Here is a 27,873-nt window from a genome sequence, read left to right as displayed (position 1 = left end):
TTCATTACCCTTGAATTCCAGAGCTTAATTACACATTTTTACAAAAGCAACATCTTACCTTAACATTAACCAAACACAACCTTTTAGAGGTGTTTTTATTTTTTTTATTGTGCAAAACTTAAGCAACAAGTAAGTCCTACTAGTACAATGAGCTGAAAAAGCAAGGGATATTCAAAAGAATATTCACATTCAATGTGCAATTTTTATCCCTACTTCCATTTCTTGATGTGGAATCTAGAATTCCCATCAGTAAGTGCTATCTGAAAATGCCAATATCTCACTTCACCTTTTATTATTTGGAAGACATGCAAAACGTATTTTTCCATCAGGCCTTTACATACAATTAGAACAACTGTTCAAGTTGATAAATACAAATTAGACATCAAGAAGGGTGAAAAAAAAATACATACCAAAGGAATCCACCTAAATGGTGGCATGACTGATAACTTATAGCATACATTAAATAAATTGTTATTCTGATTTTCCATTTGAACTCAAGAATTTAGCAAATAACATAGAATTTTGTTTAAAAATCTGGCATCTTCTAAAGTGAAAAAGAAATTTAATTCAATAATTTATTTTAATTAAAATCTTTAGCTTGTTAGACATCAAGTGCTAGCAGTCGAGGCAGTACAAAGACTTTGATGTTTACATAGCACCATATAGATATACATCTCCTCCAGAAAGAGAGATTATGTTCAGCTGGGAACATAACCTGAGTATTTCCTGAAGATTTTAGGTATCTTTGCCTTCTTTATCATCAATGTGTGCCACAATTAACGTGAGCAAAACTGCACAGAATTCCACTCAAGCCTGAAGACGGTGCTATCGTTAATTCAATTCGCTGTGTACAAAAGTATCAGGAATTCTTCAGTAGTCAATTTAACATTCAAAAGCAGATCAATAGTTCCATGTAAACTCTTTGTTAAAAAACAAACCACCACATAATTTGGCTTTAAAGTGACAAAGTATTTTGCTTAATGTAATTTACTAAGCTGGTAAAGAATTAATATCAAACTATATTTTCAAAGAGATGCGGAGGCTGGATTATCTCCAATTTCAAAATACACAAAATACATAACTATATAAAGAAATCTCCAAAACATACAACTATAATTTGTTACAGTGGTATTTTTTGTTCCAGTAATAATCCTTCCTATAAGGAGGTTGCATGCTAACTACAATATACTAACCTGCTGAATTGCCAATTAGAAAATATTCCTCTGCACCCACCCCACACCCCACCCCAAATTTACTAGAAAGCAGACTAGAAGTTCTAGCTAAAGGAAAAGGGAATTATGCTCACTACCCAGATGAGCATTCCCTACCCCTAATCAAAATCCTCTTGCCAACTTCTCTACAACTGTTAGATTTAGGCAAGTAACAAATCTTGCAATGATCATAAAGAGTTAAAAATTGACAGAATAACTAACAAGCTATTTTCTGTACTTTAAATCACTGAAATCTACGTATCAAAATATTTATGGAAGCATGAGCATTGGTGTCATCACTGACTCTTACAAACTGCAGCTTCTGTAAAAGTTGCACACATGGAAAAAGATGCCTTGAGATAAACAGAAGTAAAACCCAGCAGAAGAAAGATTTCCCAATATCGAGCCCTGATTCCTTACAAAGTAACACATTTTTCAGTGATAAAGACTGCTCATTATTTTGGCCCTGTCTCTCTTCCAGAATCAGCTTCATAAGCTGTTATCACTTCAATTAAAAAAAAAAAACAAACAAAAAACACAACCCTGTTAAAATATTGTATATGGAGTTCCGGATTCCATAAATAAAATATATAAGCAATTTCATATTCTTGCTATGAAACATCAACTAGAAAATATGAATGTTTATGAAGAAACAAAATCACATTTTATGTGTTACGTCTATACTAGTATAGATCTCTGTGTTAATGGAGAATTCAGCATCTTTATAGAGTTCAACACACTAACAAAATTCAATTCCATTTTTGAAGAAAATTCCAGTTTAAAAAGTTGTAAGTAATTTCATGTACGGCAGGCCAACAATCTAAAAACAAACCTCAAAGCTGTACAAAGTTTGCTTCAAAATTCCCCATTCCCCAAAAAGGCACTAAGTGGTTTAAGTGTGCAAATGGCTTCTTAGAAGAAACAGTGTGCAAACAGAGCCTGTTCCATTAGCTCCGCATTCTTTAATAATTTCCTAGAAAGTATTGCTATTAAATGTTATCTACGGTATGAGTTTCTGAAGAACAGAAGACAGTCAGTCCACGGAATCACAGATATCTTTCACTCTCTGATTGAAGTCTTCAGGCTGATCAGCGTACACGTAATGGCCTGCGCCAAGGATAGCCTAGAGGACAAAGGGGAACAAACAGGTCAAAAGGACAAGCAAATAATAAATTAATAAATACTGGGATAGGTGGAGAATATCACCACAAAAACAAAACCACTATTACTTGAAAGGAAAAGTTTCTAAACTGAGACTGATCTATTGCACCCAGTGTGTGTTAATGAAGCTAGCAAAATTTCTGCCAGGAGGTGGTATCCTACATCCTAAAAAAGACTGTAAATATAAGGCAAACTGCAAGTTTGTTTCACCTGTTTAATGAACTGTGCTAAACAAGAAGGAAGGACAAAACCACTACTTTTTCAATTGCACACCTTTCTGAAAAAAGATTCAGGTAAAACAAACTGCAAAACAAACTTAGAAGAAGATGTCAAACCTCTGATTAACATTCACCCCTTTCATTCTCTGCTCAAACAATTCTGCAAAGCAGTTCTTTAGTTCTTTAAGTGTTTGCATGACATATAATCATTTCTATTCCCTTATTATGAAAATTATATGGAACAGACTAAAGAAGGTACTAGGATAAATGATTAAGAACTCAGAGACTTAAATTGCTGAGGATTTCCTAGCCTTTTGGAAGCAGATTTCAGTCCTCCCAATTAACTATTACTGTGTTAAGCAGGGAAAAGTCAAATCCAAATGATGCAACATATGGGAAAAAAAATAAATTCTGGCCTATATCATTCCACTGCAACTATGTATAAAACATTAGGGGCTTAAGTAACCACGCACATGGTGGTTACTGCATTTCTATGATTTATCATTCTCTGACAAAACTGGTATGAAGCAAGCCACAGCCATCCTGCACAGCACTTGATGAGTGTACTAGGTACTTAAGCACTAGGTACGTGAGTATTTTAACCTTATAGTCAATCCAAGGTTAAATTTGTATTTAAATCTATTTTTCCTCTCCCCCCATTTAAACACTCCCTCTTAAGTCTTTAAATTGAAGCACGCTGCCTTAATTATAGCTAAATTTCCTTCACTTGGAGTACTGCCTTCAGGTCTGGGGCCCCCAGCACAAGAAGGACTTGGAGCTGTTGGAGTGAGTCCAGAGGAGGCCATGAGGATGCTCAGAGGGCTGGAGCTCCTCTCCTATGAAGACAGGCTGAGGGTGTTGGGGTTGTTCAGCCTGGAGAAGAGAAGGCTCCGGGGAGACCTTATAGCAGCCTTCCAGTGCCTAAAGGGGGCCTGCAGGAAAGCTGGAGAGGGACTCTTTGTCAGGGGGTGTAGGCTATTGTGTGCTTCTTAATTTCCTCTGGGAAATATTCTTTTGTGGGTTTTCTTTGACACTTTCTTTGACACACTAACACTTGTTTTCTGTCTCTCCATTAAAGAAATCAGAAGTTATTACCCTGTCTTTAAATCAAAGGGCCCTCATTTTCACCATTGGTAGAAAAAACACATTGATATGATTTAAACAAATCCACACAACAAACTAAACAGCAGCTTAGAAATTGAACTTACAATTGTCTTCACATATGAATTTGGTCTCAGAGACTGGATAGTGCTGCCAGAATTGCCATCTATACATGAACGTGCTCCGTAGACCACCGTGATAGGAATGTCTTGGTCCATTTGTGGAATCCGTTGCAGCATCGGCCTTTTTGCCCATCCGTAAGGAATAGTCATGTTCTTGAAAGCTGTTTCACCACTTCAAGCCATTCAAAAAGGGTAAGAGTAATTAAATTTCCAATGTATTTGCCTTTTCTCTTCTTCCCCCATACCTACCTAGGAATTAGGAGTATCTGTGCCTTTTGGTAATATAGATAAAAGAGTGCATGAGGATGGGATTTTTGACTATTAAGAAACATAGATTTTCAAGCAGTTTTCAACAGCCTTTTCTATATATTGTGCTGAGTGATAACACTTAAAAGAATAAGATAACAAGTTTATTTATTTTTTGAGAAAATCTTTACAATTTAACCCACTGTAACAACTTCAAGATTAAAAATAATCCTCTCCTCAGAATTAAGACACAGGTAATGTAAAAGAAATAACAAATTAGGATAGCTTCTACATCTAGTTTCTGAAATCCATAAAAAGTGCAATGCTATTTTTTGTTTAATTAATACAGTAAATATTATAATAATAAAACAGAACAAAAAACACATGCAGACTGTGGCCATGACCATTGGAGGGAGCAGCAGGCCATCAGTAAACAAAAGGCTGACTTCAAAACACACACTAGGAAACTCACACTCACCTGGGTGACTGTACATTGCAGTGATAGATATATTCAGTCACTGTGTTATCATCAAACATCGATGCATATTTTCGCTTGAAATCTGGTCTTAAACGCTGAACAAGGCTTAGTCCTGCCAAAACAGAAAATTAGAGAAATGTTAGTAGAGACAACTTTTTCAGACTGCCTAACACTTTCCATTAAAACCCTCCGAACATGCTCCCATGAAACTCGTGGCTAACTTTGATGACTTCTAAAACAATGCTTTGTTACACCACTTACAGGTCTTGCACACAATAACAAACAGGAGCTAAACATAGTAATTCTGAAAGACTTTACGTTGTACCAGAAGAGGGGCAATTTAATCCTTACTGAATATGGGAAATATATTTGCAAAGGGCCACTGCGAAAACAAAAGAAACAAGCAAAGGAAACCAGTGAAAGGACTAAGCAGATATCTTGCCAAAAATTTAGCCTTGCACGATAGCAACACTTTCCTTCTTGCTCTGGCAGCACTGGGTGTGCCAAAAGCATCCAACCTTTTAGAATCGGAAGGCACTGATGAAAAAGCTGGGCTGTTTTTTTCTTTACGTGTAAGTTTGTACTCCTCCTACTTATACAACAGTCTCCTTCTGAAGTTATTTAATATAGGAGTTCTAATTTCACCCTCTTCTAATTGACCAGGTGGATCTTTGGGACAAAAGTCTCATAAAAAGGCAATCTTAGTCTGAGAATATTATTCACCTCTGAAGACATCTACATCACCATTTGCTACTCGAGTTTATAAACTGCAAATACTGTTGTTAATCGGTACAATCACGATGATGTCACTTCTGTCACCTGTTGCTGACCAAAGGCCTGGCACTATTTCTGCAGACCTCGTAACAGTGAGCTATGCTTTTGTAACCTTGAGATTAGACTATTGCAACATGCTATTCTGTATACTTTAAGTCAATTTAGAACACGAATACAGTGAAAGAGAAAACAATTTGCTTATGAAACAGAGATTTAAGTCCCGAAATGATGAAGATTTTGCAAACTTTCTGCAATGTGCTCTGCCACCTAAATTTTCTCTATACAGATTTCAGTTGCCAGACTTCTGTCTTTTTCTGATAATCAAGTAACTGGAACCCACTCAAACAGAAAGATCTCAATTCTGCTTCTCTCCCAGGTTTAGGTATCTGCCTGCAGGTTTGATTAGATATCCATGTGACACCACCGTGGTACCCCGAAGAACCCTGTCCACATTTAAATGTTGAACTTATACCTTTGAACAAGAGCAAGAGGCCTTCTATTGAGGATCACACAGTTACGCCTGCCCAGCAGTTCAAGCACAAGTGTATGTAGAAGGAAACCTGGGTTTGGTTCAGTGCCTTCATCAGGTTGGGTCTCATGCCTGCACTGCTTAAACTTACCCTTCTAAGAACTACGCCTCACCTGTCAAGAATTGCACAGTAAGTTGATGATGAGAAACATTTTGAACATCTGGAGTGAGAAACTGATGAAAAATTTTGAAAAGCAGTGCCCTCAACTTTAACCTACAGGCAAGCCTAGTTTGGGGATACCTGGACAAGACAGGGTCTGTTTCCACAGCACATTTCTGACTGCATTTACTTGCTATGGGAGACACAACTTCAGCTTTGAACTCTTCCAGCTGGATTGATTTATGCATACATTTGTTATTGGATAAAATGCATTAAATCAGTGCTTATCACTCAGTATGCTTCAAGTTGTTTTGTCAACCAGATTAGAAAGCATTTTACTTAAAAAGAAAATCTGTTTGTACAAAACACTGCTTGTCTGAAAAGCTCATTTTGTCATCCTTCTGAAAACAATCGAATATATTAGCATGTTAAAATACACATTCTATAGGAAGAGAGTTAAGAAACAGATGTGGTTTATACAAAGCCTAGAAATGCCACTAGTTCCTTTCAGACTGAACACTAAAAATGATGGAGAGGTAAACAGAAAGTTATAAATAACTTCTAAGGGGTCTGAAGGATATATTTTTTCAAGCCTCCCCAACAGATACTCCAGTAATACAAACAGTAATAAACAGATTACCTCTTGTCTTCTAGAAGGAATATGTATGATGAATTTAAGATTTGACCATGAACCTCTCCCCACTCCTGGTCATCTCTACCTAGTCCCAGTGTTAGGGTATATAGAATTTATCTCTATCTCATCAGTGCTTTTGAAGAGATGTAGAAATATGAATGACAGACTGCTGCTGTAATGCAGGACACTGCTGAGGCTCACAAAATTGCTTGAGTAACAGAAAAATGGCCAATGGAAGGAATACGGTTTCAATTCCTTTAAGCTCCAGCAAAAGACAAATGTACTTATGAGAGACTGCATTCTAATGTTAAACAAAATTGGAAATCTTGTTTGTCAATCAAACTGCAATTGGAAGGGAAACTAAACGGACTGTGACTGGAGGAAACCAGACAACCTTTTCACAGCAATGCCTCTTTGTCAGGCTTCACCAGCAGATGTCCACATAATCTGTCTCATCGTAGCTGCAGCCTACAATATGTGCTATAAACTATCACGCTAGTATTTCACACAGAAAGATCTTGGCCTCTTGTCCTCAAGAGTTCAACTTTCCTCAAGCCCTCCCACCTTCTCCTCAAACTATATTCTCTGTGGGTGATGTGGGCTTGCAACAAAGCGTGTGTTAATGTGGTATCTGCTCCTTGCTCACACTTAAGGCAAACAGTTTTTAGGAGTAGCTAAAACTCACCAAAGGGTCCTGCTATCCTCAGCCCAGCTAATGGGTTAAATGGACTCAGTATAGCTCCTAGTGCTTTGATCCAGATCGGAATTGGTCTTTCGTGTTCAGCATTGTCAGGCCTCTCTGGAAAACCCCATGGCTCCACTAAGATAAGGTGTTTGACCCTGTTGGCAGAAAAGGTTCAGAGGTTGAGAGTACAGTAACTTTCCTTTGACCGAGCCATAAAATTGCTATCTGAGGATGACGCAATCTGTTTTAGTCACTTCTGTCATAGTGGCCTTATTACGTTTCTGGTCCCTTGATGATTTTGCATTTGAATGCTAATTAAACAAAGATGAATTTCAACTAGTCATATGCAGGAATACCAGAAGCTTGGAAGCTCACGTCACAAAGAGAAATTCAGCATTCAATAGATACCTACTGTCATACACATCTGAGAAAACAGTGAGCCCTTCTTCTATTTTAAAAAATGACCAAATCCACATACTTGGTTTATGAAGGAGCAGTTTAATTTGAGAGAAAAAAAGGGGAATTGCACTTGTTTCGTTTAAGTAAACATTTAAAAATCTGTCGCTCTTTTCCAAGCCATCTCAGATCTCCGTTCTATGAAAGGATGCAATTTATCAGAAAAACAAACTTATCAAAGTAAAACTTGATCTGAGCGGAGCAGATCAAAATTAGCAGATGTTTTCTAAATTTATTGATTTGGGTTGATTAAAGCAATGCCTGAGAGACAACTTATAAAATTATCACTCAAAGGAATCTCAGTACAGAAGGTACAGTAGTAGTCTCCCGCACATGTAACAAATCAATCACTTCATGCTGCACGTCCCCCTCAAGCAAAAAACTTATTTCATCTTGATGGATTGGAATCATCCATTTGTTTAATCCCATAATAACACCCACTCTGACAGGACTGTGCTAGATACTGCTGATACCCGGAAAAGTGACTCAAATATAGTTTTGCATATTTAAGGTGATTTTGCTTGCAAGCTTCAACACTTTACTTTCTTCTTCATGTCTTCCTTCTCTTTCAAAGCCAGGAGATTAGGTATTTAATACAGCAGAGTTCTTAGTGGCTAAAACGATTTTAGAAGTGATTCCGCAGGCTATTTCTGGACCATAATCATTTGGGAAACCAAAAATCTGTGCTTGAAATGAGGGGCTGAAAAGGATTAAGCTCACAAAGATGTTTCTTGGCTGTCAGCTCAGCCATGAGCGTATTTGCACACAGCAGCAAACAAGAACGGTAACAGAGGACAGGGCAGAATTTAACTATACAAACCCAGCAGGGGAGATTAGAGGCTAAGGAGTGTAAGCCATGAGGGGCTGTTCGGGACAACTAAATATTCAGTGCATAAACCATGCCATTAAACACAGCATACACATAAATAAAAACAGAGCAAGTGTTTTTGTTTTGTAATGTTTCTTAGTATTTTCCTTCCTTTTTTGCATTCTTCCTTTTGGTAATCAAGTCTAAAGCATAAACTGAGATAAAAGGAGGCTGACCATGAAAATCATTCCAAAAGTGATAGTCCAGAAGCTGCAGTATTTGAAAATCATAACCCCACCATCACCCAGGAATACTCTAAATGGGAATCTTTTTGAATTTACAATCTCAGATGTCCCATGCACAAATTTGGTACAACACAGTAAATTAATGGATCATGTAAGCCTGCAGAAACAGATCTACTTTCATAGCAATATGGATCCAGAATCCCTTAAGCCTCTAATGAATTGTTAGATAATCTGTTTGGAAGCTGTACTATTTTTATCACTTGATTCAGCACTGTCCTAAGATCCTATCAGTCAGTGTGATAACTTGATGGTGTTAGTTTCATTTCAGAGAAACACTGGTAATGTGAGAGCACAAACTAAAACACCCCCGAATTAACTGACCTCAACTTAAGCAGAGTGAAGCATGAAAACACAGAAGAGTCACTTTCAATGTAAGACAGCAGAATGCAGAAACACAGAACCACTTATAGGTATTTCAGAAGAAAGGGTAAGAAACTTGTAAGCGATCCCTACAAGCAACAACCTGCAGTCAGCTACAAGTTGCTTTATACCCAAATGGATAAAAGCTTTACATCCCTAAGGCAGAGGACCGTATTCATTCAAATTCGGGATTTAGACACAAGCCTGCTTTCATACCTCACTTCTAGCAGCATGTGCCAGCTGTCAACCAGTTGACAGAGAAAGAGACTAAGCGTTTTAGGAAAAAACAGATGTATGGGTTTATTCCATAATCTCCAAGTGAGAGAGCAAGGTATGCATATGGTATCAATTGATGCTAATATAAAGTAAGCTATTTGTTCTGTATAGTATAGAGTCTCCCATATGATGTGGAAATCTGGACTTACATCTTTTAACAAGGGTCCACTATGACTATTTAGACAAAAGTAAGGTCATTTCTTGATACAGAACAACCTCAGCTGGTAGGATCCTCACTCAACAGGGCCTATATTACTTGACTACACTGAAAAAGAGACAAATTATTAATTTAGAGTAAAAAATGGATTGGCTGTCAACCACGATGTGGTGCAGAAAATGTTGATGAGATGTGGTTGCAGCACTGCTACAGCTGGATTGTTTTTCAAAGAAGAAATATGAAGTGGCACGGAGATAATTTAAATCAAACAGCCACTAAAAATCTTTTTACATCATCATGCTTGCACGAGGCTGACTGCTAACATATAGGCATAAACTATTCAGGGAAATTAAATTCAGAAGTTTCCCTGTTAGCCGTAACAATGGGACAGTTGACAGAAAAAGGCCTATTTTTGTCTTAAAATAATAGGTTTGAACAGAGATGTCTCAAACATTCACGAATAAATATGATCCTTGCTATTTAGCCTTGTAACATGGCAAGGGGTACTGAACAAAAACAAAGTAAAGAAAAGTACATGGAACAAAATGCATTTACCATACCTACTTGTTTCTACTCATCTGAAAACAAACCACACAATTAATACCTGGGGCTTAAAATTCATTATCAAGTTCTTTTAAATCAACACAGTCATTCCCTTAAAGATCATCTATAAGGAGACTGATAAAATAAAACCTGTGCTAACATCACTAGTCAAAAAAAGATAAGGAGTTTCTTCATTCCTTTATTTTTACATACCTCGATGGGTACTTTAGTGAGTAAGCAGCAGCCAGGAATCCACCTAGGTTGTGTCCAAGTAAAATCATTTTTTCTAACCCCATCTCTTTTCTCCATTGTTCTATGGATTCCACAAACTGATTTTCTGCTTCCCGAGCATCAGCGTCGAAGTGGGGTCTACTGCTACGTCCAAATCCCAAGAGGTCGAAGGCATGAACGGTCCTGTTTTCACAGAGCTCTTCAAAATTGAGAGCCCACATTCCGACACCTCCTCCAAAACCATGGAGGAGGACAAGTGGAGTTTTACGTGTGAGGTCTGGAGAGAATGTCAGCGTCCATATTTTATTTCCATTGGCTATATACACATATCGCTTATTGTATGTGCTTGTAATGCCTGAAAAAAGAGTGGGAAAAAAATGATATTGCTAGACTGATAAAATATAAAGGACATTTTATGGAAACTACTGTTTGGAATAGGACTTCCCTTTCAAAGCTGAGCCTACAGGCAAATATAAATAAGGGAACAATGAAAACAGCTCTAAACCAGGTTATTTCATCACAATGTTGAAGCCGTATTTAAAAAATTTTCTGATTAGGGAAACTGATAGAAGATTTTGTTAAACCTATAAATCTTATTAAAAACAGACTTACATTTTAGCATTTTGTCCTCAGCCTCTTTAAGGTGTAGCAGCGATGTGGGACACCAAGCAGGAAGCCAGCTGAACAGCCATCCTAACCTGCAACAGCAATACAGAATATAAAGTTCTTGAGCAAGACGATCCCATTCTGCAGCATTTGATGTTTTGAAGGAGTTCCTTCTGCTGCTCTTAAAAGACCCCATGTATACCACACGTCCTGCAGGACAGGAGTGAGCAGTAGGAAGAAATCCACCTTCCCCTGTCTTTTATGAGGTGGTGTAAGGCTCAGCGGTGTTGTTCAAACAGCACGCTGTCCCTCCGCTGCCTGTCCCTTATCAGGGTGTACCGATGTATCTCCGTCAGAGCAGGCTTCTTCTGGGAACCCGGAGACATGAGTCCTCACCGCGACCCGAGAAGCTTGGCAGGAAATAAAACACAATCGTGGGGGTTTCCAGGCCCCTCTCAGGTTCCCCTGGAAGCCTGCCTGCACATACACCACCCTGCATGAACCCTCTGCTTCCAGAAAAGCAACAAGCCTCGTGCCTGCCAGCCTAACCCGGACTAAGATGCACACACCAAATACATTCAAAAAGTGGAAAATAAGCAGGTTTATTCGAGCAAAGCAAAGCACCAGGGACTTCATTACAGACTTAGAAACAAAGTCACAGCAGAAAATCAAACAATAACTTCAAGCCCCCCTAGCAGAAGCTACTTTTCAGCTGTCACTTACTATCTTTATAGTACCCTCTTGACCATGAGAGCAGGGGAATGACTCAGCTAGCAGCACAGCCTCAGGGACATCAAAGGACACAGCAATTAGGTGCAGCTCTTCCTAGGTGCTATTTTTCCCCCTTTTTCAACAAGGAATACCCTTCTCCCTCCCTTGCCTGTTTTTGAAGCAGCTCAGACTACTTGCAGTGCAAAGGCTGCTACTGTAGGACCTCAAACCACTCCTCGTGGAGAAGAGCATGAAGACACCAAACTCACCATCAATTTTCTTTCTTTAGAGCTTTTTTTTCCTACACTGAATTCCTTTCCAATTCATTACAGTATTTTCAGGATTGAATGCTGCAAGCATCAGTTGGACAAAAATTGATCTTAAAAGATTACTAGCGTCCAATCTTTCGGAGCTTGCACAACCCATCAATAACAAATTTATGATTTTTCCTTCCAAGTTCTTTATCCAAAGGACATGCTCCCCACCCTTCTCAGGGGCTGAGCTATCCCAGCTGCACAACTATTTGCGTTTATGATACAACACAGCAGGGTGTTTGGGAACACACAATGCAATCGCAAGCTGTGCTGCATTTAGGAACATCAGGAAAAAAAGAAATCAAATATAACCTACTTGGTCAAGGAAGGATTCATCATCCAATCACCCATGGCCACCGTTACTCAACGTTATTTACTTTCCTGAGAAACACACGGATGTCTGGCTGGTCTGTAAATAACCTTCCTAAACCCCCGAACGTGGGAAGCACGCTGATGGTGTGTGGACTGAGAGCTGGGCAGCTGAATGCTGTACGCTTGCCCAGATGCCTCCTGCAATCCGAGACCTGAAGAAACTCAGCATCCTCCAGGAACAGTATTCAAATGATTGGCTTCCACATTAAAATAGATATCCTAAAGGGTTAGGAGAGGTATCTGTGAGGTTAAAGCGGGCACCTGCCAAAAGCAACATCACCAGCAAATAACTGTTGAATCTGGGTTTAACAATATCACCGTGTCTGATCTTACGAATTACTCTGCTGGATTACTAAACAATAGTTATGCCACCACTCTTTTAAGCCAAACTTTCTGCTAGTTAGGTGCTGAAATACACATTTGCATTCATAATTCTTAAGTCAGAAGCACAAAATCCAGTCTGTTTTCCTCAAGCTAAAACTGTACAAAATATTTGTTCTTAGGGAAACCACTGATTTAGCAAAGGAACTGTATGGCTGTAACATGTCAACATGAAGACAGTGCAGAGATATGACCACAATGAAATAAAAATGAAATCTACAGCTCACAACCTCTGAATTTCATTTCCCAGTATTAGGGAGTCACCTGAATAACCAAGAAAAATATTTAGAGAATTGTATCAGAATCAGGAAATTTTGGCCTAAGTGTTCACTCTTTCCTTTTGCTAAATATCAGTACTGTTTATAAATACAGAAAGGTTCATTCAGAAGAGACATCACACACATGTGAACCTTGACAAATAAAGTCAGCAAGCTGAAATGCTTAGAATAAAAATCCTGTATGTGTTTCAGTCATTCTGTACTTGCTGAACTAAAAGAGCAAGTGAAGATGACTTTCTGTCAAAAAAGCGATTAAGAATTTAAGAAAGAAAATATTTAATCATTTATATTCAAGACTTAATCCTTTGTTTCCCCCCTCCTTCCAACAAATTGCCTGATGTTTTCTACATGCAGAGAACAATGAACTACTTAATTTATTTAATCACATCCCTGCTATAGGCAGCCTGTAGCCTTCCAAAGGTATCATTTACTCTGTACATCTGTGCCAAACGTGTCCTCTAAATGCACACGAGAATGTCAATTGCTTACATGACCTATCATTTTTATTACTGTGATATTAAGTTAAAATAGCTATGTAGCATCAAAAAAAGAAGCAATGGCTCTTTCAAGACCATTTGTTCACCAGCAATGTAGATAAGACATGAAAGAAAACTAAGGATTTCAGCTGGAGTTTCACGTTGTTTCCTCACATCTGTTTGGGGGCAGTTCCACTTTCACAGCCACCTGAACAAGCCTGGAGTACTGGAGCCAGGAAAAATTGGGGGTCAGAAGTGGGGTTGATGCCCTGCTAGGGGCTCAATTAACACACACGAGTCTGTAAGATGTAACTGACCTCCAGACTTCTTGTGCGTGTTTGAGGCAGGAGGCCAGAAGGGACGGAGGGACGGGGAAGTGCCAGAGACAAGTGTTACATGGCCTTAGCCAAGGTGACCGGCATGAGGCTAAATTAGCGAGACCATCGGTAGTTTATGCTGACAAATATGGTAACAAATACTGAAAATAGCAGCCCCTAGGGGAAACACACACAGATCTTTGATGCCTTGTAGAAGCTGGAGCCACAACCACTCTGCACAGGGGCCAGGCCCCAACTGGTAGTCCTGCTTCTCCGGGTCCATGTGGTGCTGGTCTAAACCACACTGAGAGGGCTGGAACTTTGTGTGTGATGTGTGTTTGTGTTGTAGAACAGAAAAATTATAATTTCCGTCACTATCCACTTGCCGTATCTATCCTACTTACTAAATGCATTTCAGATTGTACCTCACTGGGGAGCACGGTGCTGTGTTGCAGCCGCCTCACCCAATTCCCCCCCGACAGTCTGCTGTTGGCTTATTTTAATAACAGACAGCCCCAATCACATCCTTATTTGCTATGCAATCAAAAGCAAACAACGGGAAACCATAGCATGAAGTTTAATTAATGAGAAACCCTGCTCAATCAAGCACAATGTTCCTACTTTTAGTGGCAGGCCTTGGTGTCTGTGAACCACTCAGAACAGAAGATTGTTGTGAAGTTACATAAGAGGAAAGAGATCTCTCAAACTAATCTAATTTTTCACTGTTAGGCAACTTGTGGATGTATAGCAATCCTGCCTTGCCTCACATGGTGTGATGCTTGTTGTCTATGCTATAAATTGACTGATTTCCATGTATTTTGCCAGACTATTTTTTACCAAGCAGACGCCGAGTTAAAGATCTGAAGTAAGCAGCCCTTATCGTGCCACTCTGGTCACCAGACAAGTCAGTGAAGGCCTTCCTCTGGAGATACACACGGATGTTATGGGACATGATGGTCTGAGGGAAGGCCTTCCCAAACACAGCAAGTCATGGCAGGCTCCCAAATATACCACCCTCACAGGAGAAGTTAGATGGAAGCTCCTAACCTACAAGTAGCACACCTGGCGAATTTTGTTGGCATGAAGAGGCACAACCTCCAATACCCAAAGTCAGAAAACAAGACCTAATTTCACAGCCCTTAGCTCCTCCTTCCCATAGGAAAATCTCAAAGCTGAAGGGTGTTTATTTGAAATTGTTCTATTCAAGTCTTGGTTGTATTTCTGCTTCCTTGCTCAGGAACTAATCATTCTTGATAGTTTGAAAGGGTTTAAGACTTCAAGAGTTCCCAGCTACATAAAAACAATAATAAAAAAGAATTAAAAAAACAATTGAGAGGTGATAATTGTACTTCTGCTGTTCCTTCTACTAAGCCTTACAAGCCGTGATGGGGAATGTTACTACATTTTCCCAGCTTCAACTCAATATATTATATGACAATGTTCATATTGCACTTTTTGAAAAGAGATGAAAAAGCCTATTCACCCAAACAAGGTAAATCTAACTTGAGAAAATTGTAAAAATCTTATTCCACTCAATGAAGACGTATACTGTAGACAAATTTTTGACTTACCTGTCAACTGCAGTGCGCTTGACTGAGTGAATCTCATATGTAAGCATGCTCAAAGTGAAAGTATTACGATTTAGAGGGTACTGGATGTCAGAGCTAAGGAGGCAATTTTTCATTTATAACACATACTCTACGTGTACAAGTATAAGAAAGGAAACAGATATTAAAAATAAGTAATGATTACTGTCTGCAGAAATCTAAGGGGTAAAGAATAATTGAATATTGTGTAAAGGGTAATACTTCTTTTTCTTAGCTGCTCAAACATTAATTTGAAACAAGTATTTGCTGTCACAGCTCAACTTAAATTGCCCGAGGGTAACTTTCAAAAGAACTGAGCATCAAGTAGAGGCAGAGGCACAGCGAATGCGACCCACCCATCCACCTCCACGAACTAGGTCAAATCAGATGAAGAATGTGGCAAATAGGTTAACTCAGATAACTATCATTTTGACAGCTAGATTAAACCTATTTAGCTCGGTGAGAGTCGATTATGTGCAAGACCACTGATGGATTTGTGGCCACTTACAAATTTGGCATGCTCCAAAAAAAGCTCATGCAAGCTTCGGTAATACTGAAGGACTGTAAACACTTCTTGTTATGTTGAGGCATGCACTCAAACAGCTACCTGATTTCTAGCCTGTAAGGCTGGTTTCAAAAATGAAGCTCTACCATATCAAGATGTTCAACTGAATGTTCAACAGAAGTTGGTTGTAACTCTATATAGGAGATATAAATATACAGACAGTCTTCACATGCTCTTCAAGCTCACAATGTAATTACTCCTCTTAGAGTTGTATGAATGTGTGACTTTGAAGGTGTATTAAGCTTAAAATCAGAGCTATTTTCCCCATGCATAATACTGTTGTAGAGCTAGCTGCCATAATCCATGGAAAGCTTGGGTGTCAAAAAAAGGAAAACACAAAATCTGTAAGCGACACAATTCCACTAAATCAGAGTAAAGGAAAGCTATGTCATTTGCTATGTGGTAACTTGTCAAAAATTACTGACCTTCTGAGAGAATATATGCAGAGATCTTTCTACAGTGTTTACTTTACTTTTGACTACAAATTTTGAAATTAGTAAGGTAATTAGAACTCCCAGTACTAATCAAAAAGGAGACACCGAAATGTATCAGTGACAGAAATGTGGAAAATAGTTTCTCATCACAAATATTATCTGGACTTAAAGATTCCACCAGTAGGAAAATCAGAGCTCAGTATTTACAATAATTACACAATAACTCACAAAGGACTGAGGGAATGTAAATACCCGAGCAACACAGCTGCATATCTGCTTTTGTCCTGCTCTCAACAAATGAACATATTTAATATTTTTAATTGAATTTCTGCTTAAAAAGCTAAAACACTGAGTGAACTCACTGGTAAATCATTTCAAGCTTTACCCTTAAAGCTTATTAGAATCAAGCTGATCTTTCAAAAACCCTAACCCTCTCCTCTCTCAGAATTAATTCTAGCTATTTGTAAGGAAGAGAGTAACATCAACTAAATGCATAGACTTTGTTGTACTGTTTCTGCATAACACTAAGTGGAATGGCATTCTGATTTTCAGGCCATCTAGCCAGCAAGATCATTATGAACATCAGCTGACTTGAGCCAGTCCCAAACTAAGGAGAAGTTTGCACTATAACAGAAAAACATGTGTAAGCTAATGGAAAAACAGCTCAGATTCTCTCATTTTTTCTGTATAAAGTATTTTTGAAGTACTGTGCTAGCAAAGGAATTTAGAACTATTTTTTTTTTTAATCAAAAAATCAAAATATGGAAAACACCGTAACTATTCCCAAGGTTTTAAGTAATTTCTTCATATGAAAATACTTAAGCTCTGTCCTTCAATAAAACTAGTCATATATTTAAGTGTCCTGCTGAATTGAGGCTACAGTGCTCAGTGTTTTATGGGAAGAAACCCTAAATACTTGTATATTATCATTAATGCATAAGTGACAGTCAAAATACATCGATAATTAAAAGAACGGGACAGCTACTGTTATGGCAGGTTTCAATATCATTTAAAACTGCAAGGAAAAGCAACCCAGCCAGCCCTTTCAATTCCTACAAAAATACCAAGAACAGACAAAACAGGAATGAAGAGGAGCTCCTCATATTCACAATGGGGCAAAAGTTCAATGTATCAAATTTAGGGCAAAATGTCAATTTTAAAAGTAAAACAACGTCTTACTATAATGCTCTAAAAACACGCTGTAATGTGGATTTCATAGGTGCTTAAGTGAAAACACCGAGACTTGGTCTTATTTTTTTTTCCCAGGGGAACAGCAGAATTAAGTCTGTTTAATTAAATGTTTTCTGCGTTTTCATCAGCATCAGTTGTAGGTGATACAGAATCTAAGAGGTGAATAGCATGTGACTTCTTGCCTCTTCAATAACAAGTTTTTAGAGCCAATTCCATTTTGGGCTATTAAATTTCAAGCTTATGGGCAACGACCTGAAGCAATACAAACCAAAAGAAACTGTCAAGGATGACAAAATCAAAAATGACTTCATGTGTCAAAATACCAGAGAGAAGCAGGTTTACGTCTGGGTAATTTGTGTCTAAGAGTTAAATTATAACACACTCTTCCTTTCTCATTTCATTAATTATTATATATAATAAGAGTTTCTTCCTAATATCTAAACCTACCCTCTCTTAGCTTAAAGGCATTGTTTAAGATGGTTTAAAGCCATTCACTATATTCAGGTTCCATCTTGTTCTCTACTTACACCTTGGAGAATGTGCCTTTGATATAAGTTGTGTAACAATTCAGTGAAAAAAAATACTTTGGAGAAAAATGTAATAACCTATTTCAAACTAGTATGTGAAAGAACAGAAAAACATGCTTTTAAAGCCACAGTAAACTGAAAAGTGAACTTGAGGAGATACAGAACCAGCAACTATTTCCAATTCAAGAAAGTTTTTAATTATGTAATGGAACTGCACATCTCTGGATCATACTTGATAACATTTTTCTGTTCGTAACACAGTACTAAATGACTAATAGTGATATGAAATGTAAAATGCATCAGGCACTACCACTAAAATTAGGATGTCATTTAATCACTGCAGATTTAATTTTGTGAACACATTCCAGTTCTCCAATATAGCTTCAGACAAGCCGACCTCCTTTAGCATTTCAACAGCTGTAACCTTCAAAATCCAAGAAAATTATACGTGCAACCTAGGTACCAGTACAGGCAGAGCTTAAATCTTGCTATGGATGACAGCTAGGATGGAGAAAGGTTAAATATGGAGAAGTAAATAAAAAGCATTATTAAAGACCAAGATAAATGTTCCTTCTGTTCAAAGGATATGTAAGAATGTAACTGGGAGATACTGATTTTAAAATAAGGGTATAAAGAAAAGTACATTGAATTGACAATAAGAGAAAGTATTACTGATTAGCATGAAAGAAAACTCCAGTTTCCCAATTAAATTTTACAAATTTTAGGAAACTAGGACAATACATTTATCATGTGAAAGCAACATGCTCTGCATGAAACTGAGAACAGGGTGAAGCAAATAATATGTATTACACTTAAACCTTTACCAGATAAAGTTAACTGCAGTTAATCTTCATTGTTAGTCTGTTAAGTAACAAAAGCCAATTTCTAAAATTGGCTTTTTTTCTAAATTGTTTTTTTTTTTCTAAAAGAAAGACGAAACGTCTTTCTTTTAGAAAGACGAGGAGTCCACGTGTTAGTCCATCTCTGAGAAGCACCCCACTCTTGCATTTTTATTCCTGCTGGTGTCAGGAGGAGGTGAAATGGGTGACCTGATGCCTGAATCTCAGGCAATCACCACTACTAGATCAGACATAAAAACTTAGTGTTCCTTCCACTTTGTTCAACTATTTTTGTGGCTTCTCTCTCCGTCAGGTTTGTGAAAAGATTCGTCTTTAAAAGAAGCTGTATTTTAAGCCAACTAATTATAGAGACCCAGCTGACAGAGAAGTGAGGCAGTTAACCATAAGATCTATGGGCTAATAATGTGGAAAAAAAGACTAGTAGGGCACGCTGGAGGCTGGCAAGCTTTCAAGTCAGAGGTGCCACTGACAGTAAGATATAATCATGACCTCGGTCGGTTTGGATTTAACTGGGCAGGGATATCTCCGGAACAGGGCTGAGGATAGGGTTTCATGAGTGTGTAACCAATTTTAGGACTCCCTCTTGCAGCCTTTCCTTCCTGTCCCCCAAGTGCAGCATGTTCTTCAGGACTTCACTTTTCTGCAGATGATGCATGCAGTCAGAATCACTCAATCAGACCATCATAAATGTATCATCAGTCATACACAATCTATGCACAGTAACTGTTATTGCAAGGGCTGCCTAACCAGGGCAGAGCTTCTGGACATACAGTAGGAGCTAGATGTAGCAGCCATCACAGCAATTTGAATGAGATGTTCCAAGGACAAAAATTAACTTCTGGCAACTGCAAACATCAGAAGAAGAAAAATATTTCATGGTCCACTTTATAATCATCACATGAAAAGATCAAAAAATGTTGCAATCATCAGGGAGAGACCTTGAGGAGCACACTATGATGGCAAGACTCAGGAGCAAGAATTAGGAACATGATAGGGGAACAAGACACCAACTCCTGTAACAAATGTCTATTTACCATTTTCAAGAGATGACAAAAAGACCATATCAAAGTGCTGTGAGTGGGTTAAAAAGGAAAGCATTTTTTTTCCCAGATGACATAAGCCTGCCTATGAAGTTCTGTTTAGATGAATGTCAAGCCAAGACATTCCATGCAATTAGATATTGTGAAACTCCTGGATGCTTCACTAACATTAAAATAGAATGTTTTGAAAACCTCTGCATAATATTTCTAGGAAGTGTAATGTACCTCAGGTCCATTTCAACAAGAAGTCCATGGTATCTGGTTATTGCAGAATATTGCTACACTGGGCCAGAGGTAAAAACAATGCATTCCTCATGTACTTACTGCATCTTGAACTCTGTATTCAGAACATTCAACATCAAGATCGTTGTAAAAATTCACAAGGAAATTTTATTACCATTTCTATTTATATCAACAGTGCTACACAGGACTACTGCATACCGGAATTAACCTGAGAATGTAGATAAGGTAAATCCATAAACAATGAGCATTTTATGGCTAGTTTATTGCTTTTGAAGTTTACCACGGTGTTTGAACTCATTTGAGCAGCCTGAGCATTCAGGCAGTAGGGTATATCCACAGTTTGCTCTCTCCCATGCTGAAATTCAGCCACAGCCTTGCTGTATACCTTACATCACTGTGCCTCCTTCTTTCCCAGTTTCTTCTCTGTCTCCCAGTACTGCCTTTCCATTTGTTTATCCATACCACTAACAGTAACCAAGTAATCAAGCCCTCAGTTATTTCCTGCCTTATTTTCTAAGGAGTCGGGATTTTATATTTTAATTTAAAAGCCAAAATTAAACTCAATCTAGAGGAAAATCCTGTTGGCAGCTACAGACCAGGTAGGAAAGAATACAAAAAGCAGAGACAAAGATGCAGATGTGGTGGAGAGGAAAGGGGGGAGCTGCAGTCACGGGAAAGCTGTGACAGGGACCATACATGTAACACAGCTTACCTACCAGACAGTACCTACAGCCCTTTGCCTCCTCCACAGCAAATTAGCATCTGATGGAACTTGGCATTGCCACAGTCATTAAGTGTTTTCATAGACATCGCACGACACACTGCATTGAGAATTTAGGAAGAAACGTATAAATGAACTAAAAAAATGAAAACTCTCTCCTGATGTCCTTCAGATATATGTAACTTTCTATTACATTCGTTTCACTCATCCACCTACTGATGTACTCGTGCCACCCTTCAGATATTGATAACCTCAGCCTTTATATACTGTTTAAACCCTACTTGTCAGCCTTCTAACACCCACCATGCCAGAGGCCCACATTTCAGACCGTTCCCAACTTCCATCACACAGAACAATAACAAAATCCACACAGAACAACCGCCTGTTATAAATATACACCGCTGCCCATCCACGCTCTACCCTGTTTATCTTTTGTTTACATCCCATACTGTATTATGCATAATTTAGATCACAACTTAAATAGGAGATGGGTTTGTTTATTTTTCTGTAAAGAACCACAAAAGAAAGACACATAAAAGACTACCTAAAGCACATGATTATTCCCTTAGCTCCAAGCACACTACACGCAAACCACACTCCTATCACCCAACCTGTCTCTACTTGAGTGTAAATACACACTGAAGATGCACTGCTTTGCTGCTTGCCATTCGATGTGTTCCTTATCATAGTCACCTACAGTGACTGACTCTGTCAAACTTCAAGAATTGGTATTTGAACTTTGGGCTACCTAGCCTCATTTCTATCCTTGTAAAACTCTTGGGCACAACCCCTCCCTTCATCCTCAAACTAAAAGACGCTTTTGTTTACGTGACTACACATCAAATGTTTAGTGTGTCAGAAAGACACCTAAGTAACCTCAGAAAGAGGTAAGAATCATCATCATAGAATGGTTTGGATAGGAAAGGACCCTAATAACCATCTAATTCCAACCCCTTGCCATGGGCAGGGACACCTCCCACCAGAGGAGGTTGCTCAAAGCCCCATCCAGCCTGGCCTTGAACTCCTCCAGGGATGGGGCATCCACAGCTTCTCTGGGCAGCCTGTTCCTGTGCCTCGCCCTCAGGGTAAATAATTTCTTCCTAATATCTAATCTAAATCCAGCCTTTTTTAGTTTAAGAACTTTATTCCTTGTCCTGTCACTACATTCCCTGATAAAGAATCCCTCTCCTGCTTTCTTGTAGGTTTCCTTTAGGATTTGGAAGGCTGCAAAAAGCCATTGCATCAAATATCCCCTTTCGGACAAGTGCAGAATAATTAATATGCCTTTAGGATCAGTATAACGTACTAAATGCAATGAAGAAAAAAGTTCCTAGAATAGCCTGCTAGCACCAACCTACTCCCTGTTTTTTTTCCTCCTCATTGCTCTATCTTTCTCTTCCTCACTCCAGTACATGGGTGGACTTCCTCAGTGGCAATAGGCATTTGTGCATCTTTTATTACAGAAAAGATTTTGGGGAGTTTATTTTCCTCTCCTTTTTGTCACCTCATATGATCCTCGGTTTTCTATTACAACTCATTCAGAGCTCCTTCCTACTCCGGCATTCCTCACCGTATTTTCTCAGTGTCATTTAAGGCTTTACCCTTAAAATCCCCCTCTTTTACCCTCTTAACCTTATTCCAGAGTGACCTCATTTCATTACACAGCTTCACGGACTCACAAATCTCTCTTCTCCACTGACCTCTCCCTTGCTGTTCAGCTTCTCATCTGGATCTTTCAGTTTCAGTGCCAACGTCAACTCACTCACCTTTCCTCTCATGCCCTCTTCTCTCTGGCTCTCAAGACAAATTATGGACAAAAACCTATCCTGGAAGATCAGAGTTGCAAGAAAAAACTCGAGTTATGAAATAAGCTGATTGAAATTTCATCAACAAACAATTTTAATAAACCACTAAATATGAGGGGGGAAAATGAAGATGCTTTCATAATTTATGAGTGGGGAAAGTGGTTCAGATTCTCTCAATAATGTGCAGAAAAACTGCAGGTTGTGCGGATTCTCCTGGCACAGACAAGATTATTTTCAGAGAGCTAATCTCTAACTGTGCCTACGAGGCACAGCCCAATTGGCCCAAATAAAATACAGAGCCCAGGGGCAGCACTTCTAACAGACTCTATAAGAACTTAAGAGGATGCCCCAAACCATGCAACCCTGGCAAAAGGATCGCTAATCCTGGCACTTCTCATTTTCATTCTCAGATGTAAGGACTTGAGCCAGGTGACTAATCGACCTAGTAAGACATTTTATAGGGGATTTCTGTCATAACAGATGACTCAGCCAGATAATCAGGGAAGGAGAACGGGATCTTCTACCAGAGGCAATGGAAAGCTCCAGGTGAGCCATTAGAAGTGCATGTTCTTTAGTAATGGGACATCCACGTATTATATAAATGAAGCATGTGTAACACACTCTGACTCTGGGATTGTGTTTGGGCCTGGTGGTGACAGTGGAAACAAAGCACTTGAATGCTGCTTCACCAGTGCTCCCACATGCAACTGGAGGGGAGCCACTGAAAGGATTTTTTCCCTGCTGCTTGGAAAGAGGGGAAAAGACCTTCTGCAGCTCTCTGGAGTCAGCTGGTGGTACCTTTCCTCATGTTGTCTAATACAAGAACAAGTTGCAGAAAGAGTGGAGGAGAAAACCTTTAGCACAGCAGTGTCTAACCTGTGCCATTCAAACCTCTCCATGATGACTCCTGAGGTGATCTCCCATAAGAATCGTAAAGAAATAAAAACTAGTATCAAAAGTCACAAATGTATTTCCGGAGTTATAAATAGGATGCCCCAATCTTACTATTTATTATCGTTAAACTGTGAAAGAAAGTTCAGCAACCTGGCTGTACCTTGGTGAAAAGGTCCTGACCAAGGCCGCGGTTCCCCAGCAGCTCCGTGCCAGCAGCCCCATCACCTGCTTTCCCACTAAGCTGAGGGCGCTTGAAAGGCAGTGGGTTAAGTTATAAATGGATCTACCTGAAAAGCCACATCACCATGGGAAGTCCATTACAAGTAACTACTGAGGACCGATGTGAAAAAACATAAAGAAAATTGAAAAATAAGAAATTATTCCCTAAATGTCTGTCCTAAACACGAGCCAAAGAATCTCTGATAAACAAGGGACTCCAAAGAGTAGTCAATACCAAGTAAAAGAGATGAACAAATCGTCTACTTCTATATTCTCACTGCAAATATATATATTTTTAAACCTTTTTTCCATAACGCTTGCAGGTGCTAGACATTTAGGTGAGTTTCTTCCCTGTACAGGGACAGGGCACACACTGCCAAGATCATTTTGCTGCTGTTGCTGGAAGGAGAAGATAGCCCTTACTATATTTTGCTGTCTCTCCCTTTTTCGAGTTTGTGCTGGGGGAGAAGAGATCTTCCCAACCACTGCAGACCTTTCCTTCCCAAACTCATACAAGGACAGGAAAACTAAAACAATCTTATAAATGCCTGAAAACCTGCTCATACTTTCAGATGAGCACACAAACGCAGTGCAAAAGGCACCAAGCACTGAAGTCCTTCATGGCTGACACAACAGTGAAGAAGACAAAATCAGAAGAGGAAGGAAACATCCTTTAACCTCTTCCTGCACACGGTTCGCACAGTGCATTTATGTTTTCAGTGTCTCTTCGAAGATGGAAGCTGTAGGTCCCAAACCTGCTGTTAGTCATGTGTGCCACAGGACAGGCTGTTAGAAATAGTCTCCTTTCACCAAGAAAGGTAAGAACCACCCGGCTTTCATCAGTCTACATCCATTTAGCTTGCTTTAGAACCTAAATTATGTAACCAGCAGAAAAATAAAGCAAGACTGAGTTGAGAGTAATGTTATGCTTTATGCTTTCATATTACTCTTTAATATATCGATGTGGTATCACTGTGAACTGTCTTACTAAGAGTCAGAGCTCTATCAAGCTCGATAAATGATTCCTCTTTTATTTCAAACACCTCACTTCAAAACTATAAAAATAATTCTGTAGCATTTTAAATCACATACCGAAAGAATCAAAATGCAAACAAGCTTGAACGGTATTGCAAAAATAATTGTGGTTACTGGCGTTGCAGTGGAACTTACAGCGTATGTCCTTACATATTTCTCCAAGCTGTTATTTTGTGAGGCTAGAGGTCAGAAGCAAGCAAACTGATGTAGGCTCACAAGTGCAGTTGCCCTAAAATTTTTGTTTTAAAGGAAGCTATTCCACTTTTCACAGGGGGCAAAGGGGGAATTTTTGAGATTTTTTTTTTCCAGATACATACATATATTTAGTAGCTGCTATTAATAGATATATTACAAGCCATAATCAGTCCTGTTGAATTCAGAGTGAGTGTAACTGAACCAAACATCAGCAAAAAGGTTGTGGTAGGCTGTTGGTCTCACAGGCAGTAGTCTACTTCTACAGCTTATACAGAGAAGGTTCAGGGCTGCAAAGAAGTTTGGGCATCGTTAGCAGTGTTTAAACAAGCGATCACTTCCTTGATAGAGACCAAAATATTTGTTTAGTTCAACTTCTCATTCTAGGTTAGGACAAGGCCGTGAGTTATCTCTCAGTCAAAATTTCCTACAAAGGAACGTGTCGCTGCTTTTCTGTTTTCACCCTACTTAAGCAGTTACTAGATTTCAACAAACCAGTTGTTTGCATACGTTGCATAACAAGGTGAGTCACACTATTTTCTCTAGGCAGATAAAATAAACTTCGTATTTATTGTTTGTATACACCTACCACTAGCAATTTAATTTAGGGCTCTAATGCCATAGAGTATGCCTTCCTCTCACTGCTACAAAGTTTTAAATCCAAAAGTACTTAACACATTTCACTCATAAATTTCTTGCAGGTACTGGGTTTTGCTCTCTGCTTGAAAAGTTGAAGAAATGCTGATCGTTAGAAACAGCCCCCCCAAAAAAGTGCTAACAACCTGGAGTACTAACATTTCGTCACAGCTAATGCACTTTCCGAATTCAAGGAAAAGCATGAGATTTTGTTCTTAGAAGTCTAAGAAGACTTAGAAGTCTTTAATGAACTGGGGGCTTACTCTGAAAGACTTCACATTAAATGGCCTGATTGTTCAGAAGGGTGACACGGACAACTTCCTGAAAATCAAGTCCCTTTTAGAAGCTATCCAGCGGAGTAAGCCATGACAAGAAATTTCTCATAATCCTCTTTGAAAAATTTAGCCTATGACTCCTTACCCTACGTCCTGATCATCTAATGCTAACAACCCCGCAGGCCTGACAGGCTACTGAAGTTGAGGGCATTTGGCAGCACCTAAGCAGCGCTCAGTACCCTGTGTGATCGAATCAGGCAACTAATACAGTTCAGGCTAATGCGCTGAATGAACACATAAACAAAACAGGTTGAGGCAGAGCTATTTTAAGACTCCTGCTTAGAAAATCTGTAAATCATCGAGAAGAGGCTTTGCAAATGAGATGTATTTTATGGATGCGAATGGATGAGAAAGAACACAGAACCAAGAAGGGAACTGTGGTTACAGATGTACAATGCTGCAGAAGGTGTAAAAAAAAACAACTGTATGATTAAAAAAAAAGCCATTCTAAGTTTGAGGAAAGGAGGAAAGAGCAGTTACAAGTTAGACTGGATTGCACATTGAAAGAAAAGCCTGTGACGTTTATACTTGGAGAGAGAACAGCGTGTGTATACAGTTGTAAAGGTGCAATGGGGAACCTGGAAAAGATGGATAGTCCAGTTCTGGTCCATCCAGACTGAGTTGGCAGCAGTAAATCATCTAAGATGAAATAGAAATGCCAAAAAAAAAATATCAAAAAAGGTCTACACAGAGAAGAAGACTGAGCACACAGATAGTTTTGGAAGATAAGAGAACAGATGTATCGTATGACAATATGCAAATAGCATCCTGGATATAAAATTATGAAAGCACAGTGTGATTTTCATGTAAGTTGTTAAAGAATTTTAAGTGGAATTCCTCAAAAACAGTAATTATGAAAGAAGGGAGAAGGAAAAGGCAAGAAGTGAGTTTGGGGTGGACAGGCAACCAGCAGTATGAGCAATGCGTGACAACACCTGTTATTTAAAGGATGGAGAAGGAAAAAAAATGATGTAAACAGCGCATTTAGAGCACATTTAAACATCGGATAGAGGGGGATACAGCACACGCATGACTGGAGCAAAGCCAGATACAGTCTGATCGGGCACTTTCGGGGCTGGAACCGCAAGCTGTGACAGCACAAACTCAGAGCGAGCAGCTCGGGTGTTGTGTTTTAACACAGACTGGGAGCCAGGGCATTTTGTGGTGTGTTGGGGGCGGCAGGGGATGTGTTTTGGGACAGGGCAGGCGAGGCGCCGCGGGGCCGGCAGCCCCCTGAGGTACTCCGCGGGTGCGCGCCCCCGCTGCGGAGCAGGGCGGCGGCCGCAGGCGCGTCCCCGCCGCGCCGGGCGCGACCAAGCCGGGCGCACCGCGGGGGGGGGGGGCGCGGGGCGGGCGCTGCTCACGGGCAGCCGGCGGTGGGGCACGGCGGGACGCCGCTACCGGCAGCGGGCAGCGGGCACGCACCGCGGCCGCCGGTGGCAGGGAAGGGGCCGGGCGGCTCGCAGAGCCGGGCAGGGCCGCCCACAAACCGCGCTGTCCCCCCCTCCCTCCCTCCCGGTGCAGGCGCCGCTGTCCCCGGTCCCGCAATGGCGGCGGGGCCGCTCCCGCCGCGCTCACCCGTCGCTGGCGGTCTCCTCCTCGTCCATGGCGGCGGGGCGGCAGCCGGCTGCTGGTGGCGGTGGCGGAGCGGCGGCGGAGGGCAGCGCGGAAAGGGACAGCGCGACGGCGGCGGCCCCGGCCATCACGGGCCCCTCCCTCCTCCTCCTCCTCCTCCTCCTC

General features: G+C 39.8%; 1 protein-coding gene across 3 annotated transcripts; it reads right to left on the bottom strand.

The window, feature by feature from the left end:
• Nucleotides 1-90: 90 nt before the first annotated feature.
• On the bottom strand, nt 91-27,873 carry ABHD5 (abhydrolase domain containing 5, lysophosphatidic acid acyltransferase). Of its 3 annotated transcripts, none has more exons than XM_038174903.2 (7): nt 27,712-27,873; nt 11,008-11,093; nt 10,378-10,750; nt 7,260-7,414; nt 4,538-4,649; nt 3,799-3,985; nt 91-2,334 (listed from the first exon to the last, which is right to left on the bottom strand). In XM_038174903.2, exons 1-7 carry the CDS (start codon nt 27,834-27,836, stop codon nt 2,245-2,247), a joined length of 1,128 nt encoding a protein of 375 aa, XP_038030831.2. In that variant the 5' UTR covers nt 27,837-27,873; the 3' UTR covers nt 91-2,244. The 3 variants fall into 3 exon arrangements, with proteins under 3 accessions (XP_038030831.2, XP_038030832.2, XP_071889537.1); XM_038174904.2 differs by lacking the exon at nt 27,712-27,873 and adding an exon at nt 12,343-12,398; XM_072033436.1 differs by lacking the exon at nt 27,712-27,873 and adding an exon at nt 11,204-11,222.

This window comes from Anas platyrhynchos, chromosome 2 (genome assembly GCF_047663525.1).
Source record: "Anas platyrhynchos isolate ZD024472 breed Pekin duck chromosome 2, IASCAAS_PekinDuck_T2T, whole genome shotgun sequence".
In the NCBI taxonomy this organism is placed as follows: Eukaryota; Metazoa; Chordata; class Aves; order Anseriformes; family Anatidae; genus Anas; species Anas platyrhynchos.
The sequence above is the reverse complement of the archived record's forward strand: the minus strand, read 5'-3'. Positions and strand labels throughout refer to the sequence as shown.

Coding starts and splice junctions, on each gene's coding strand:
- ABHD5 (XM_038174903.2), bottom strand. CDS start 27,836: ATGGCCGGGGCCGCCGCCGTCGCGCTGTCCCTTTCCGCGCTGCCCTCC. Junction 3,986..4,537: donor TGCAATGTACAGTCACCCAG/GTGAGTGTGAGT, acceptor AATGGCTTGAAG/TGGTGAAACAGCTTTCAAGA. Junction 2,335..3,798: donor ATTCATATGTGAAGACAATT/GTAAGTTCAATT, acceptor TTTGTCCTCTAG/GCTATCCTTGGCGCAGGCCA.